This window comes from Euprymna scolopes, chromosome 34 (genome assembly GCF_053919585.1).
Source record: "Euprymna scolopes isolate OS-2025 chromosome 34, ASM5391958v1, whole genome shotgun sequence".
Lineage (NCBI taxonomy): Eukaryota > Metazoa > Mollusca > Cephalopoda > Sepiida > Sepiolidae > Euprymna > Euprymna scolopes.
The window spans coordinates 1,178,587-1,196,566 of NC_136515.1; the positions used below are offsets into that span (position 1 = coordinate 1,178,587).

Consider the following 17,980-nt stretch of genomic DNA (forward strand, 5'->3'; position numbering starts at 1 on the left):
ACTTAAGCATTAAAAATAAACTTGAAGCGGCTATTTCCTCTGAAGACAAACTTCACCCAGAAATCTTAAAATCATAGAGAACGAAAGAAATTCGAAAAAATTGCTGCCAAATTTTATGGATTAAAAACTACTGCCCACCCCAAATACAACCCTTACCTCGAAGAGTTTTAGAATTCCATGTTAAATTTAGTCAAAAAAATTAAATTTAAGAAACAAAAACACCATTATAATCCGTTTACTCGAAAAATAAATAATTTTGTCGAAAAAGTTAAAAAGAATAAACATATATTAATCCCTGCTGATAAGACAAAAAATTATTATAAACTTGACTATCCTACATATAAAAAACTTTTGTATAAAGAACTTAATAAATCTTATAAAATAATCCCTCCTAAGACTTTAGATTCCATTAATTCTGAAGCTAAACTTTTACTGATTTCTATGAACATTCATAACTTCACTGAAATAATTTCTCTGGGTACTCCTAGATTCACCCTCAAAGATCATAAACCTAATTTCTATGACAACCCCTCCATCAGATTGATCTGCCCATCTAACTCTGACTTAGGAGTGTAAGCAAAAATATCTTAGATAGAATCATCCCTTCTATTAAAGAAAAAGTAGGTTTCCCTCTTTGGCTGAATTCAGATTCCGTAATTAATTGGTTTGTTTCCCTTAAAAATAAACACTTCCTTAACTTCATAACATTTGACATCCAAAATTATTATCAATCAATTTCTCCGATCTTTTAAATAAGGCTCTTATCTTTGCCAAAAGAAATTCTGACTTAACTAATTTAGAAATAAAATTAATTCTCCTAGCGAGAAACTTTCTTATACAATTTAACAATAAGCTTTGGACTAGAAAGGATACCCCTGATAATTTTGACATCTTGATGGGTGCTTCTGACTCTGCAGAAGTTACAGATTTAGTGGGACTCTTCTTACTGAAAGAACTTAAATACCACTTTAAACATATCCAAGGGGGTCTTTATAGAGACGATGCCCTTTTTACTACAACAGACAGGCCAAGAGAGTACAACAAAACAATTAAAACATTACATTTCTTCAATAACTTTGGCCTTTCTATAATTATCGAACCAAACAAAAAACTTCAAATTTTCTAGATGTTACACTTAATCTTAACACCGAAACTCATAGCCCCTATCATAAACCTAATCTTATGCTTTTATATGTCCATAAATCTTCTAACCACCCCAACTCAATTATAAAATCTATAGTACCATCTGTCTCTAGAAGAATTTCTGCTCTTTCTGCTGATAAAAAAACTTTTAATCAAAATGCTCCTTTCTTCAATAATGTCTTATGGAATTCAGGACACAAGGAAAAGATTAAATACAACAATTATGCTCCTCCTGCAGACCGCCTTAAATCTATAATCACACACAATATGACTCGTAAAAAACCAGTTCAAATAACAAGATCTGCCGTTATCAATAACAATGAACCAGTTTACATTTATAATCCAATCCAAAATACTAATCGCAATGCCTCTAACCCACCTACCGCATCAGGAGAAAGAAAAATATTTGGTTTAATCCTCCATTTAGCTTAAATGTCAAAACTAATATACCTAAGGAATTCTTCAACATTGTACAAAACTCTTTCAAATACCCACACAGATATAGTTCTATTTTCAATAAAATTTCAATCCGGATTCCTTATTCAACAATGCCTAATTTAGCACAAAGAATCTTAACACCTAATAACAAAAAAATTAAATCCGCCCAAAGAATCCCTTTTCCAATTAAACCCAAAACTAACTGTAATTGTAATAACAAACATCTTTGCCCACTCAATAATGATTGTATCCATAAAGATGTTATATATTCTTGCACTATTACTGAGACCCCACGCAATCCTCCCATAACAGACACTAATATTTCGTCTTCAAATTCTTCTTCTTCCCATCCTCCATCTGATATAGTTACTAATCCAATACACCACTCGAGCAGCCCTTCCATCTACAATCATACAACTAGTAATAATGATGATAATAATAATAATAATAATAATAATAATAATAATAATAATAATAATAATAATGAGAATAATAATATTTCTCCTAACAGCCATCCTAACACTAACAACACCATAATTCTAATAATAACCAAGGAACTTCTCTAACCACTTTAATTAAAAAACTTAACTCTAACAATACTCTCTTCTCAATCAAATGGAATATTATAAAAAAAGTTAAGTCTTATACTCCAGGCTCTGAAGCATGTTGTCTCTGCACAACCGAAGCTATAACTATAATTACTTCCCCTCAAAGTAACAATATAATAAATTCTAAAAATTAACTGATCTCATTCTGTAAACATAAGTCCAAATTTAATTATGGCAATTTTGAAAGTACATAGTTATTACTTTTACCTTTATATAGATATAAAGATTTTTCTTTAACTTTATCGTTTTTGACATACTTCTTAATACTTTATAATGTAATAATCCTTTATTTTAATTCTTTATTTCTTCTTTGCATGGCCGGTTTTTTATCTGCATTTTCTGTTTTATTCTTTAAACTTTCCTATCTATCTAATATATCAATCTACCCACACTTTCATTTTACTATATGCATTTACTTTTTTTTTCCTGAATTTGCAGATACCGGCCATCCTCTCCCCTTAAATAATTTTCATTTTTTGTTTTTATTCTTATCTTATTTTATTTTACTTTATATTTTATATTTTATTTTTTATTATATTATATTTTATTTTTTTATTTATTTATTTATCCTTTATTTTCTATATATTTATTACTTATTTATTTATTTATTTTTATTTTCCTTTTAGTGTCGTTTAACAACTCTTGCTGACATTTTTTTAAGTGATGACCTGTACATTTCAGTTGACCTATATTATTTTGCCCTATATATTTTTTCGCGCCTTTAACATTTCCTGTCTGGGTCATTTTGACTTTTGTTTCCCTTTATTTTATATTTTATATCTAACTTTATCATCATTTTTTTTTCTCTTCTTTCTATTCCCAGATCTTTCTTATTTATATTTATGTCTCGGAAGTAGAGTGAAAAGCACATCTTATTTTTCTTTTATTAATATTATTGGAATCTTTTCTTTTTTTCCCCTTGTAAACATTTTTGTGAATTATTCCATGGATTTCTGCCTTTGGATTATTATGGACCATCTTCTTCCAATTATGAGATCTCCTTGGATTTTACTTGTACAAATGGAAATTCTTTTAGCTTTTTTGAAGTTTTACATTTGGATTTTACCGTCACTGGATTTTTTATCTTCCACCAGACTATCCATTCGTGTGTAATCACCTTTTTCTTTACCATATTCCCTCTGCTTAACTTATTTTGTTTTCAAGTAAGATCTTTGACTTACTTGTTGTTTCATCAAATACTTCTGCATGCAAAATCCGATCCCGCATTTTGCTAATTCCTACCCTCTGATGAGAAGGAGAGTATTTCTTCGAAACTCCGCGGATTAAGGACTATCCATTTATCTAGTGTTTCCTTTTCAGATTAAATATGTTTTTAACTCATTTCAAAGTGTTTTTTTAACATATTTTATTAACTGTTTGCTCATATATATATATATATATATATATATATATATATATATATATATATATATATATATATACACAGGGTGGGCCAAAATTCACTGACTCATTTTAACTTTAAATAACTTTTTTATTTTAACAGTTATATGCATGAAATTATAGTATCATAAAATAAAGGCGATAAACTTTATTTTGCCTTAGTAAGCTTGAGAAACTTGTATTGTTAAATGTGAAAAATAACATCCTGCAAATGTCTTCCACTTTCTGCTTTACAAATTTGAGCTCTTTTGATTACCTCTGCCACAACCTTTTCCAAAGTTTCTGGCCTTATTTCTCTTATTTCTCTTATTTCTCTACTGATGTTTTCCTTTAGTTTGTCGACAAAAACCTGTTCCTTTAGATAACCCCACAAGGAAAAGTGTGGGCTAGTGAAATCAAGAGAACGAGATGGCCAATTGAATTATTGAATCTTGATTTTGATAGTAAAATTGTACAATTTTTGTATGTTTGACAATACTGGATTTTTCCATAATTATTTTTCAGGATCTGAAAAAATGAAAACATATTAAGAAATTAAAAAATACTTAGAAATAAAAGAGTTATTTAAAATTAAAATGGGTCAGTGACGTTTCGCCCACCCTGTTTATATAATATTAAATGAAAGATAAGGAATAAAAGTTGTATATAACTTTATTATATCATCAGAACGATATGAAAAAGTTCAGGGAAAAATTAAGAAAAAAATCTCTTTAAGAAAATTTTTCCTAAATTTCTCCTTAACTTTATTTAATACTAGCGGGAGTGCCCGGCGTTGCCCAGATGTTTGGAGGTCTGTGTTGAACAAAAAAAAAAACAAAAACAAATGTGGTAGTAGGCAGGCAGGATCGAACCTATGACACGAAGGCAGAAAAGAAAGTGAAAGAAAATCTGACGTCTTACCGCTACTCCATAATACGACTGGAAGTTTGGTACGTTAAAAGTAGGCAAAGTCAATCCATCTGATACGATGACTTCCAAAAAAGGCTTGCAAAAAATCGACCTCTCCTTGTAGAAAACTGCCCAGTTGAATATAAAGGAATTAATGTTTTTGGTCATTTTTTTTTTATGTTTCGTCCAAGACGTAGAGCTTCAAAATGATACTGATCTCGTGAAAATCCATTGCCCTGTTGAAAGTTTTAGGCAGATATGCATACATACATACATGATGATTGCAACGTCTTGTCAGACGAGTGCCACTCCCTCCCAAAAATGACTTCCATCACTACAGGACCATTTTAATAGACAAATGCCTGAGGGAGTATCTATACACAGATAATGTTACAGAGTCTTAGCTTTATACGACAGCTAAGTCTCTCTCTCGGTCCAAAATGTTGAGATCCAGCAACAAGCAAGAGCAAGATAGCCAGCAACAAATTAAACTGCAGACCAGCTTAATGTGGGTACTGGTCTCCCACTTTATGGTTTTTTTAAATCAGAGATTTGCTTCTCCTAGAAAGGTTGCCTTCACCATGGCTTACGGGAGCCGTCTCCACTCCAGCACACACATACATACACACAAACACACATGGTGTTAGTTGGCCGTTGACCTCGAAAAAGGTTTCATTCGCCCTTTGAAAGGTCTTGTTTTTAATCCTTCAGGGAGCCTAACCGCCCTCCTCACCAAACAAGTCTGGTGGGGGAACTAGTTTAGTCGCCGGTGACCCGACCATGAGGCAGGTAGTACTGGGTTACATGGTACCAGTAGCATATGATATGACCTGACATAAATATAAATAATACATACAATACATACATACGCACATACATACATACATACATACATACATACATAAATTTAAACAGACAGGCGAGATTTATATTATAGATTATAGTTTTACTCTCCTTGGTGATGTTGAGCTTTTCTTCTCTTGATAAGTTTTGCTTTGTTAAATATTTACTCTGTGATAACATAATTATTTTATTTTATTTGAGATATATATATATATATATATATATATATATATATATATATATATATATAAGCTAATAGTTAATAAAACATATTAAAAAACACTTTGAAAAAGAGTTAACAACATATTTAATCTGAAAAGGAAACACTTAATAAGTGGATAGTCCTTAATCCGCGGAGTTTCGCAGAAATACTTTCCTTCTCATCAGAGGATAGGAATTAGCAAAATGCGGGATCAGATTTTGCATACAAAAGTATTTGATGAAACTGCAAGTAAGTTAAAGATTTTATTTGATAACAAAAAGTGAAGCAGAGGGAATATGGTGAAGAAAAAGGTAATTTCAACTGAATGGATAGTCAGGTGAAAGGTAAAGTATCCAATGACGGTAAAATCCAAAAATGTAAATCCAAGAAAGTTAATTAAATTTCCATTCGCACAAGTAAAATCCAAGGAAATCGCGTAATTGGAAGATGGTCCAAAATAAGGAAAAGGGGAAAAAATTCAAATAATAATAAAAGAAAAATAAGATATGCTTTTAACACGGCTGTTGAGAACAATTTTATATATATATATATATATATATATATATATATATATATGTATATATATATATATGATGAAAATAATGGAAATAGTATTCCGACAAAATAGAGAAAATAAAAAAGGAACAAACCGTATTATGTGTTCACCAACGTTTCGTCTTTATTTCGAGACTTCCTCTGGGTGAATGAGATTAAGAAACCAAAAAATATACTAGTACAAAAAATATTTGAAAAAGTTTCACGTGCACAGTGTGACGCAGTTCTAGTTCTATTTAAGAGAAACGGAAAAATTGATGTTGGAAATTCAAAAAGGAAGGGGGGCTGGCGCTGTTAAAGAGAAAGGAAATTTTAGTGACGTCATATAGTCGTTAATTTAATTTTAAAACTATGAACGCAAGTTTATATTCTTATTGGGAAAAAGATATATCTGTTGAAATTTAAATATAAGTTTGTAACAGGAATGAAATTAGTGTTTTTTATGTAATTTATTGATTGAGATTATGTGTTAATTATTACAGGGGGTGTTTGAATGGTGTGGACACAGGTTAACTTTCTCACACCATTCAAACACCCCCTGTAATAATTAACACATAATCTCAATCAATAAATTACATAAAAAACACTAATTTCATTCCTGTTTCAAACTTATATTTAAATTTCAACAGATATATCTTTTTCCCAATAAGAATATAAACTTGCGTTCATAGTTTTAAAATTAAATTAACGACTATATGACGTCACTAAAATTTCCTTTCTCTTTAACAGCGCCAGCCCCCCTTCCTTTTTGAATTTCCAACATCAATTTTTCCGTTTCTCTTAAATAGAACTGCGTCACACTGTGCACGTGAAACTTTTTCAAATATTTTTTGTACTGGTATATTTTTTGGTTTCTTAATCTCATTCACCCAGAGGAAGTCTCGAAATAAAGACGAAACGTTGGTGAACACATAATACGGTTTGTTCCTTTTTTATTTTATATATATATATATATATATATATATATATATATATATATATATGTATAGTTTTAAATATAATGGGCGGAAATCTCTCGAGAGCTCTTTCAGCTATCATCTCATCAGGAGAAAATCGATAGCGTAAAAATAATAATACTATGTCGAAAGTAAAGAGTTCTGATGGGGAACTATTCAATGTGCCAAAAATTATGGGGACACTAAAATAAAGTTTATTAACGTTTAAAAAACGATTAAAATAATGGCACATTATCTATTTTGTACTCTGTCAAGGCAGGATAGGCTGTTTTTAGCAGCTCCTGCCCAGATATGGCAACAGTATCCCATCCTTGGACGTACTTGGCTTTTATATAGATAGAGAATTGCATCAGTAGTGAAATATCTTCTGGAGCGGTAGAAGGATCCCATCATCTTTCCAGCGACCTTGGCAACAGACTTGATGTACGTGTTCCATTTCAGATCAGGAGTAAAGATCAAACCCAGAAGCTTGTCAAAACACAGGGCCTCACCCAGACGAGAGCCATCCATCCCAATTGATGCCAGATGGGGATCAGAGCGTTGATGATGTAAGGATAGGAGTTTGGTTTTGGATGCAGTAAAAGTAACCAGCCACGTCTTCCCCCACTGGTTTATATATGTGTACAATATGCATGATTAAACTCCCGGGAAAAATATAAGGTAAGTGAATTGAAGGAAGATGCTTATTTAATCATATGTATATAGCTATGGAACGGGTTTACTTGAAATTGGGGATTTATGCTAAGTCGGTATATTTTAGAAGAGGTATTGGAAATTATAACTTGGTTTTTAAATGAAGTATAAATTATTAGGAATAATACTATAATAAAAATAATAAAGATGAGGAGATAAATTTTAAGGGATACAATATAGAAAAAAATTTTTTAAGTGAATTAGAGGATAAACAAATGGTAGAGTAAACGAATAAAAAATATAAAGAGCATAAGATAAATAAATATAAAAAATATAAAAATCATAGAGTAATAATAAATAGCTAGCGTGACGTGTGGAAATTCCACAGAGGACTGATTTATATGTAATATATTGATGTTAGCATTCTGTAGATGTTCGGTGTAAATGGAGACGCTCTGATATTATTGTAGCTTTTTTTTTTGTTAAAACTGTAAAAGTATTTATCCATGCTAGCAGGGACACCCAGCATAGCCAGGTCGTAAAATATGCTTAAATTCTTGCAGATTTCGTATATATATTATAATAGAGTTAATGTTCTATCGATTTTTACATATTATAAAGTTGCGATTTCAAAAATAAAAAATATATCTATATGACTTGGATTCATCAGCTTGAATCGAAACTGAATCCCAAAGTATGAATATATATATATATAGTCTTTGAAGTTTTTAACATTTGAAACCACACAAAAAATTATTTTTTATCATTCATTAAAAAAAACATCTAGTCAGTAAGTCATTTAATCACCTGCAATCACTGCATCAACTCTCAAATTTACTATAATACCAATTTTTATATTTTTTAAGGGATCATCAGTTGTTTACCATGAAACACTGTTTCGGGGATTTAAAAACAAAACAGTGTATTACATCATGGCTCCCCAGCAGTGTTGATCAAACACCACCACCCTTAATCTTAGGAAGAAGACAAGTTACAAAAATTTTTATTCCCCAATTTCCTATTCTTAATTGTAATTACTAACCTTTTCATAGTATAAAAATGAATTTCTTACCTGTGCGATTCATCAATTTCCACATTTAAAATGGATACATTTTTTAATTTTTTAATTTATCATTCTTGTATTTATAAGATTTGGATTAATCCATTTAACTACTTATCACCCCCACTATAGTTAGTAGTTTGTATATTTACATTCTTATTTATTTAAAATTAGATATATAAAGGTTAAAAATATTTTATTTTTACATATATACATTTTTTTTTTTTTATTTTTTTTTTTTAACTATATAAATTTATTATATGTAATTATAAATACATTTATACATTGCTAATATAGTTTTGGATTTCCTTTATCAATATAATCTGGTTTATCTTAAACGATTCAAAAGCATCAGGATAACGAACAATATGCCATTATTATTGGAATGCCATTAGCTATAATCGAAACCAAAACCAAAACTTATGAAGAATTCTTAGTAAAATTATTTATAAAAAAAATGATTGACTTGAGTGCCATAAGCTATAATGGAAATCGAAACCAAAACTTATGAAGAATTCTTGGTAAAATTATTTATTACAAGAAATGGAAGTACGTAACAATTAAACGATCCGGATGTAAGCGTGACACAGAAAATGACACACACGCTATCATATTACTATATAGATAAAGGTATAAGGAATACAAAGTTATTAAATATAAGAGAATAAGATATAGATATGAAAAAATATATATATATATATGAATTTACTTGATTCCTCCGGCCTTGGCAGACGTGTTTTAAATATTCTCTCCAGTGCTTTTTCTGTGCACATTTGAACTTTTCTTTTAATGATTTGGAACTCATTCCATTTGTGATTTTTTCCAAGGAATTCTGCCTTTTGGATCATTTTGGACCATTTGGAACTTACCTGTTGGATTGGAAATTTTTAATTCGACCGTGTTTGGATTTTACCATTCCTGGATTTTTTACCCTTCACCGGACTATCCATTCATGTGAAATCTTTTTATCATTTTTCTTTTACCTCCTATTTCCCTTATCTCACCCTTTTACCAAGTAAGATCTGTGACTTACTTGTAGTTTCATTAAATACTTTTACATGCAAAATCCGATCCCGCATTTTGCTAATTCCTGCCCTCTGATGAGAAGGAGAGTATTTCTTCGAAACTCCGCGGATTAAGGACTATCCACTTATCTTGTGCTTCCTTTTTTAAAATTAAATATGTTTTTAACTCTTTTTCAAGATATCTTTTAACATGTTTTATTAATCATTTGTTCATATATATATATATATATATATATATATATATATATATATATATATATATATATATTTTGTGTACAGAAAGTTGTTAGTTGAGACAGATCATTGGTACCGTCGGTTTCAAGCCCGATAATAAGGCCCGTTTAAGGTATCCTTATCAAGCTCTCTTCAGCCAATATTCGTCTCTCTGACGGTACCAATGATCTGTCTCAACTAACAACTTTCTGTACACAAAATATAAGTACGCTCTTAAAATTTGGATTTTCCTTTTAATTGAGCACTCTGCTGGAATTCTTTTTCCAAAAAACTAATCATATATATATATATATATAATAAAACTTCAGTTCCTTCAGCTATAATCGAAATCAAAACCAAAATTTATAAAGAATTCTTTAAGGTGCAATCAGCTAAAATTGGAACGGAAACTGAAACTTATGAAGAATTCTTGATAAAATTATTAAAAAAAAATAGTTTATTGGAATGCCATTAGCTATAATCGAAACCAAAACCAAAACTTATGAAGAATTCTTAGTAAAATTATTTATAAAAAAAATGATTGACTTGAGTGCCATAAGCTATAATGGAAATTGAAACCAAAACTTATGAAGAATTCTTGGTAAAATTATTTATTACAAGAAATGGAAGTACGTAACAATTAAACGACCCGGATGTAAGCGTGACACAGAAAATGACACACACGCTATCATATTACTATATAGATAAAGGTATAAGGAATACAAAGTTATTAAATATAAGAGAATAAGATATAGATATGAAAAAATAAATGCAGAAATATAAAGAGCCAAGTAAAAAAATGAAAAAAAAAATAAAATGTAAAACAACAATAAGGAAAATTTACAGTACAAGAAGTTCTTAAAGGCAGAGGAGTAGAAATGTTATCCAAAGTTTTTAGGTTCTTATTGGGTGCAAAGCAGTGCCGAAATATTTTTTTAAATTATTAATAAATAAACAAGAAGTTCCTTGAGAAATACAATCTCCATCCAGTTTAAATGGTGATTACAGGTAATGTGTTGCAGTTGGTAATGGAAATTTTGGAATATTTTAGAATATTAAAGCTGGGACAGGCACATCCTAAATATTAACGTTTACAAAATAATTTTATAATCTACAAAAACAATAATGTGCCCATGTTACTCACCTCGTTGTGGAGAATATATATTCCAAAATTCATAATCATCTGTTTATTAGTATAGAAAACTATCCTATTGGCAGTCAATGTTTATATAAAGACATTGTATATATCATTGACAAGCACTGATCCCATAGTTTAATGAGTAGAACTGTCAACTATAAACTAGATGCTTGTAGGTTCAATTTCTGGCTTGGGATGGGTGTTAATCTAACTGCACTGAAAAGCTGTGATACAGCAAAACAGTTTCTCATGGATGACTATTGTTGCAGCAGACCGATAGATGAGGTGCCAATTGATCATACAACTAAGAAAGTAGACACAAGACAAAGGGTAAATACGTACTCTACTTGCAATAATCCTTATCCCTGAGTGGCTTCCGGGCCTTGATAAGTGGTGACCACCTTGTAAAAAAAAAAAAAAAATGGCTGCAGCAAAGAGATGACAAACATAGATGACCAGTTAAATACAATGAATATTGTGTATTTATTTACCAAAGGAAAAAGTAAATCGTTTGGCAATGGAATAGCGTATGTAGCAGCCGAAACTTGCTACAATCACAGACAGGAGCTAATTCTCGCGGCTCGAGATTTGAACTCCATTTTCTCCCTGGCTTGTCCAATCACAATCAAGCTCTCACTCATGTGATCAAGCAACTTTTAACTCCCAGTTATTTCCACATGCTGTACCCAGATGAACTTTCTTTATATCATACTGCAGAAGTGCTCTTGTCGATACACCGACACACATACATGCACTACGACACGTAAATACACTGAAGATTTTGCTCTTTCTTTCTCCTTTAATAGTTATTAGTTTTTTTTTTGTTTTTTAAATATACAAAAATTAAAAATATAAATATATACAGTTTTTTGATTTTTTAAAAATACATTAGATTACTTACATGTAGTTTTGGAGTTGCTCTATTAATCTACTTTCACTAGTTTTATACGACTTAAAAGCATCAGGATATCCAACAAATGTTATATTTAGCTACTAGCAGTTCAGCCCGGCTTTGCTCGGGCCCTATGTCCTGTTCATAACTTGCCCTATGTGTGAATACACTTTATGTAAGATTTCAAATGTTTAAACCAAAATTTGTCTAAGTAATTTAGTAAACGACTGCACATGTGGATTGAGCTGTTCTCTTCTCAACAAGCGGCAATATATTAAATCTATCTTTACACAAGAAAACTTCCACCTACTAACGTGTTTCTCTCTTGTACACACTACTAACGAGGATGAAAAATAAAGTTGTTTATTAAATGTTAAAATAAGACTTCCTTTCGTTGTCTTCATTATTAACTAAACGTATCTTCATCATTTCATTTCATCTCATGCGGTTGAAATTCAGACATCTCTGAAGTATATTGAAATGCCTCAGGTTGGTCCAGACTGTGAAGATGGGATCTGACACTGGTACAGGTAGCTGGACGTTCATAGACAATGGATACTAGGACAAGTAATTGGCACAGGTACCTGGCGGCAGGCACTGGAACTGGTAACTGGACATCAACGGGCACTGGAATTGGTTGATGTGCACTGGAACATGTGTAGCGGACTAGGGTATATTATATATATTCCCCAATCGCACAAAATAGAAAAAAATTAATTGAATTGAGAAAGAAACGAACAACGCGTTAAATTGAAAGAAACAAATAAAAGAAAGGGTATAGTACATGTTTAGTTTGGCTTGCATCTCTTGCTATTAGCTGGTGAGAGGGAAAGTATTGTTGTAGAGATAGAGGGTTAGAAAGTCAATCCAGGCCATGGAGAGAGAAAGCATGTAAGGTGTAAACGTACTGTCTGTTTGTTCGGGCCCCACACATAGTGGCAGGGGACAGGAAGCGCGAGCGTGCCCCGAAGGGAGTTGTAGGTTGAAAAAAAGGAAAAAGCTCAGGTCTCTTGCTTTTGTAGTTATTTCTGGTGTCCTTCGCGCATGTGTGGATTTCCTTTAAAGGGAAGTGACGTTGCCCATGTGTACATACGTGTGCGTGTATACATTAGTGTGTGTGTGTATGCACATGAATGTGAGTGTATGTATGGCAGTTACCATAGATTTTAATAATGTTTGAAAAAGGCTCACCATTTCGGTCGGTCCCCCTTTTTGGGGCACCGCTGAAATTAGAGAGAGAACAAGAGTGCTGAAAAAGAATGGTTGTGGAAAGGAAGACATCGGGTTATAATTAAGTGCGATGAGACTTTAGGATTGATGATGTTTTATAAAAGTTTCCAAGATATAGGGGTACAAAGACGATGGTACATTTTCTTTGATAAAAGTCTTTACCCAGGAAAACTGGTCTGTCGCGTGTTGATGCTTCTGCATGTCTGAGACAGATTTCTTCTTTGTATCTCCCTCCAAGACAGTCCTCTATTCCGATTGGCTGAAACCTCTGGTGACGTTGAGATAAGAAAGGAAGGAAAAAAGTAGAAGAATAGGGAGAAAGAGAGAAATAAGGGAAGCATACCGTAGCAGCATCATAGTAGTAGTTCACTACATATGTACGTGAACGTGAATATATGTACATGTGTGTACGTGCATGTACGTTAGTGTGTGTGTGTGTATGCACATGAATGTGAGTGTATGTATGTGAACGTGAATATATGTACGTGTGTGTACGTGTGCGCGTATGTTTGTGTGTAGCTGGACATGTTACCATGACATATATTGGATGAGTCTTTAACAGTATTTTGTATAATTTTCTATTTTAAATTATTATCAAACTTTTACATATTTAGGTATGAGCTTGCCGCCATTTTTCTTGTTTGCATCTATTGCTCGACACTATATGTTTTCCTAACCGATTAAACGTTTTAAAGTGAGTAAAACCAGTAAAAACTTTTGCATATAATTAGAAGAGTAACTTATGTTGCCTTTGCTAACATTTATTTGTTAAATTTTTGAAATTCTTTACCACTTTTTCATACCTCTGTGATTGTAAAACAAACCTAATATTTATTATTTTAGTATTTCTACTTGCAGTGGAAATTTTGACTTAGTGTGTGCATGCGCACTTACATACTTACCAAACTTTATAAGCATAGAAATATAGGAATTAACTTTATTTATTCACTGTATTTTCTTTTAAATTAATTATTTTAAATATATCTTTAAATAAATTAATATCGAATTTTTATTCGTATTTAGATGCGCAATATTAGATCAGACAAATTTATGAACAGAGTAGAAAATATGAATTAAATCTTTTTTTTTTTTCTTGGTTGGCGCAGTTTCACATCAAGATTCATAGACGCCATACTTGAATGCAAGGGGAGATAATTCAGGTGTCTTAGAATTTCCCGCCACATTTTAGTAAACCAGTCACCATTTAACAATCATGTGGAGCACACAGTCAGGTAAACTTTATATGTTTTAAATTATATTTCTTTATAATTTGATAAGTATTTCTATCTCAATGTTTGTCGTTATTACTGAAGACATTTTATTAAAATCTATTTGGTTTAATATACCATGTTTGCTTAATAAATGCGACTGAAGATAAAACCCATCGAAACACAAGTGTTACGATTAAATAAAGAAAAAGTTTGTGTACGATTTCAGCGTCCAAAATTCTCTCTCTTTTAAAGGACGTAATTTTTATTCGGTTTTAAAATAACGTCGTAAATTCAATTAAACATGGAACATATTCATAAAGATTTAATTTAATATCGTTGTTTTGTTCCAAGAATTTATATATAAACACGTTTTCAATTTAAATCTATCCTTCTTCTGTGACTGAAGTTTCCTTTCTTCTACGGACCGTGTTGAAATAACAACCTTATTATTTAGAAAGCAAGGAATACTATATACAAATTCGAAAAAGTTGTCAAAAAAAAAACAACAACAAAAAAACAAATATATTACAAATAAATGTTAGCAAAGGCAAGATAAGTCTCTGATGTATCGTTATTTTCATGGAAAGTGTTCAACTGAGCTTCAATCTATGGTCCCCCCTCGCCAAACTTTCACAAGAAACACTCGTCTAGCTGTACACACTATCAATAATTTCCCCCACTCTTTATCTGTGCCTAAACCTAAACGTAGATTCCATGAACAAAGCTTCTTTCTTAGAACTGCACGCCTGTGGAATTGTCTTCCGTTTTCCTGCTTTCCGGCTGACTACAATGGTTTTGTTCAAGTCTAAAGTAAATAAGTTCTTGATGAGCCGTTCCATATAAGTTATTAAATTTACCAAATTTTCATTACTAATGATTACTATATTGTCCAATTTCTACTGTACACTCTTTAACCCTTATCCTTGAGTGGCCTCTGGGCCTTGATAATGTGGTGACGCCTTTGTAATAAAAAAAAAAAAAAAAAAAGTTATTTTTCTACCTAACTGGATAATTTTCTAGTGTTTATATTTAGTGTAACAACATGTTTATTCAGCTCGAAAAAAAAGTGTTTACCGATGTATTGGAAAGTTAAAAATGGCGCCCGACTCTCTCTTTGACATGGTAAGTTTAGGAAAAGGAGTTAAAAATAAAAAACTAGAAAAAATACTGTTAGAAACTCGCTCAATATATGTTACCGTGACATAGGCTGACATATATTCGGTGGGTTTTTAACAGTATTTTGTCTCGTTTTTTTTTTTTTTTTTTTTTTTTAACTCCTTTTCTATAACTTATCCTGTCAAAGACTCGACGCCATTTTTAACTTTCCAATTCATCGATAAACACTGTTTTTCGAGCTGAATAAACATGTTACATTAAATAAAAACCCTAGAAAATTATCCAGTTAGGTAGAAAAGTAACTTATCTTACCTTTGATAACATTTATGGTACTAGTGCAGTGCGTGCCCAGTGCAATTATTGATCCGTGCTGAAATAATAACGTTATTTAAAAAGCCGTTCGGGTTTGTATTACTGTACACATAGATTCGAAAAAGTTGTCAAAAAACAAATATATAACAAATAAATGTTATCAAAGACAAAATAAGTTACTTTTCTACAAAACTGGATATATTTTTTGTGTTTTTATTCAATGTAACATGTTTATTCAGCTCGAAAAACATGCAGTGTTTACCGATGTATGTATTGAAAAATTCAAAATGGCGGCCGACACTCTCTTTAACACCGTAAGTTCAGGAAAAGATGTTATAAATAATAAACTAGACAAAATACTGTTAGAAATTCGCTCATTATATGTTACCATGACATAAGTTGACGTATATTCGGTGTTTTTTTGGTATTATTATACAAACACCGTGACAGCGAATTAGTAAAATCTTTTACGTAGTATTCTGTTACGTTTCGGTGTGCTGAACACGAATCTGAAAATAGGGTTAGGGTACATTTTTTTCTACTAATTCGCTGTCACGGTATTTGTATAAATTTACCGTTTTTTTAATAGTATTTTGTCTAGTTTATTATTTATAACACCTTTTCCCAAACTTACCATGTTAAAGAGAGTGTTGGGCGCCATTTTGAATTTTCCAATACATCTGTAAACACTGCATGTTTTTCGAGCTGAATAAACATGTTACATTGAATAAAAACACAAAAAATATATCCAGTTAGGTAGAAAAGTAACTTATCTTGCCTTTGATAATTTACTTGTTATATATTTGTTTTTTTGACAACTTTTTCGAATATATGTGTACAGTAATACAAATCCAGCCGTTCTTAACATGGTTTAATAACTATTCTATACTTTAACCTTACAATTGAATAAAAAAAAACAAAACGGGTTTTTATTACTGTACACATTCGAAAAAGTTGTCAAAAAACAAATACATAAATAAATGTTATCAAAGGCAAGATACTTTTCTACCTAACTGGATATGTTTTTAGTGTTTTTATTTAATGTAACATGTTTATTCAGTTCGAAAAAACATACAGTGTTTACGACGACTCCCTCTTTCACACGGTAAGTTTGGGGAAAAGAGTTAAAAATTAAAACTAGACAAAATACTGTTAGAATTCACTCTATATATGTTATCGTGACATAGGCTGACATATATTCGGTGAGTTTTTAACAGTATTTTATATAGTTTTTATTCTTAACTCCTTTTCTCAAACTTACCGTGTGAAAGAGAGAGTCAGTCGCCATTTTTAACTTTCCAATACATCGGTAAACACTGTTTTTCGAATTGAATAGACATGTTACATTGGTACTACTGCAGAGAGTGGTCCGGACGTAAATAATAACGTTATTTTTTAAAAAGCCATTCTTAACATGGGGGGGGTGTTTTGTACCTATTCTATACTTCAACCTTACAATTGAATAAAAAAACATATCATAAAACTTTAATTAAACTTGGAAATACGATCTAAAAAAATAGCGCGGATCACACTCTCTGCACTAGCACCGTTACATTAAATAAAAACCCTAGAAAATTATCCAGTTAGGTAGAAAAGTAGCTTATCTTGCCTTTCATAACATTTATTTGTTTTTTGACAACTTTTTCGAATCTGTGTACAGTAATACAAACCCAAAAAAACATATCATAAAATTTTCATTAAACTTGAAAATAAGATTTAAAAAATAGCGCGGATCAGTATGTGCACTAGCACCATATTTATTTTATGTTTTTTGACAACTTTTTCGAATCTGTACAGTAATACAAACCAGAAAGCCATTCTTAACATGAGGAAGGGAGGGTATTTGTTATTCTTTTTTCTCTTTTTTTTTTTTTTTTTAACGACTGGTGAGACTGGTGAGTGAGGCGAGGCTCCTATAGCGAAATACACATCGGCTCCGGTGTTGTACACAGTTTGTTCAAGGGAGCTATCATTATTCCAAAAATGACAAGAAATTTTGGCGTGTGTGGCCTTTTTTTTTTTTTTTTTTTTTTTTTTTTTTTTTACACATTCCTAACAAAAAACAAAAAAAAAATGGTGACCAATAATGGTGACAATGTTCAGTCCACGTATTTAT

General features: G+C 31.2%; 1 protein-coding gene across 1 annotated transcript in view; it reads left to right on the top strand.

Moving 5' to 3' along the window:
* LOC145259071 (replication protein A 32 kDa subunit-like) overlaps window positions 1–17,980 on the top strand; it is a 73,916-nt gene that overhangs the window by 19,849 nt on the left and 36,087 nt on the right. The window contains exons 2-3 of the mRNA XM_080116699.1: window positions 7,476–7,694; window positions 14,332–14,457. Coding sequence (XP_079972825.1) covers window positions 14,439–14,457 — 19 coding nt within the window. The 5' untranslated portion in view covers window positions 7,476–7,694; window positions 14,332–14,438. The remainder of the gene's footprint in view (window positions 1–7,475; window positions 7,695–14,331; window positions 14,458–17,980) is intronic.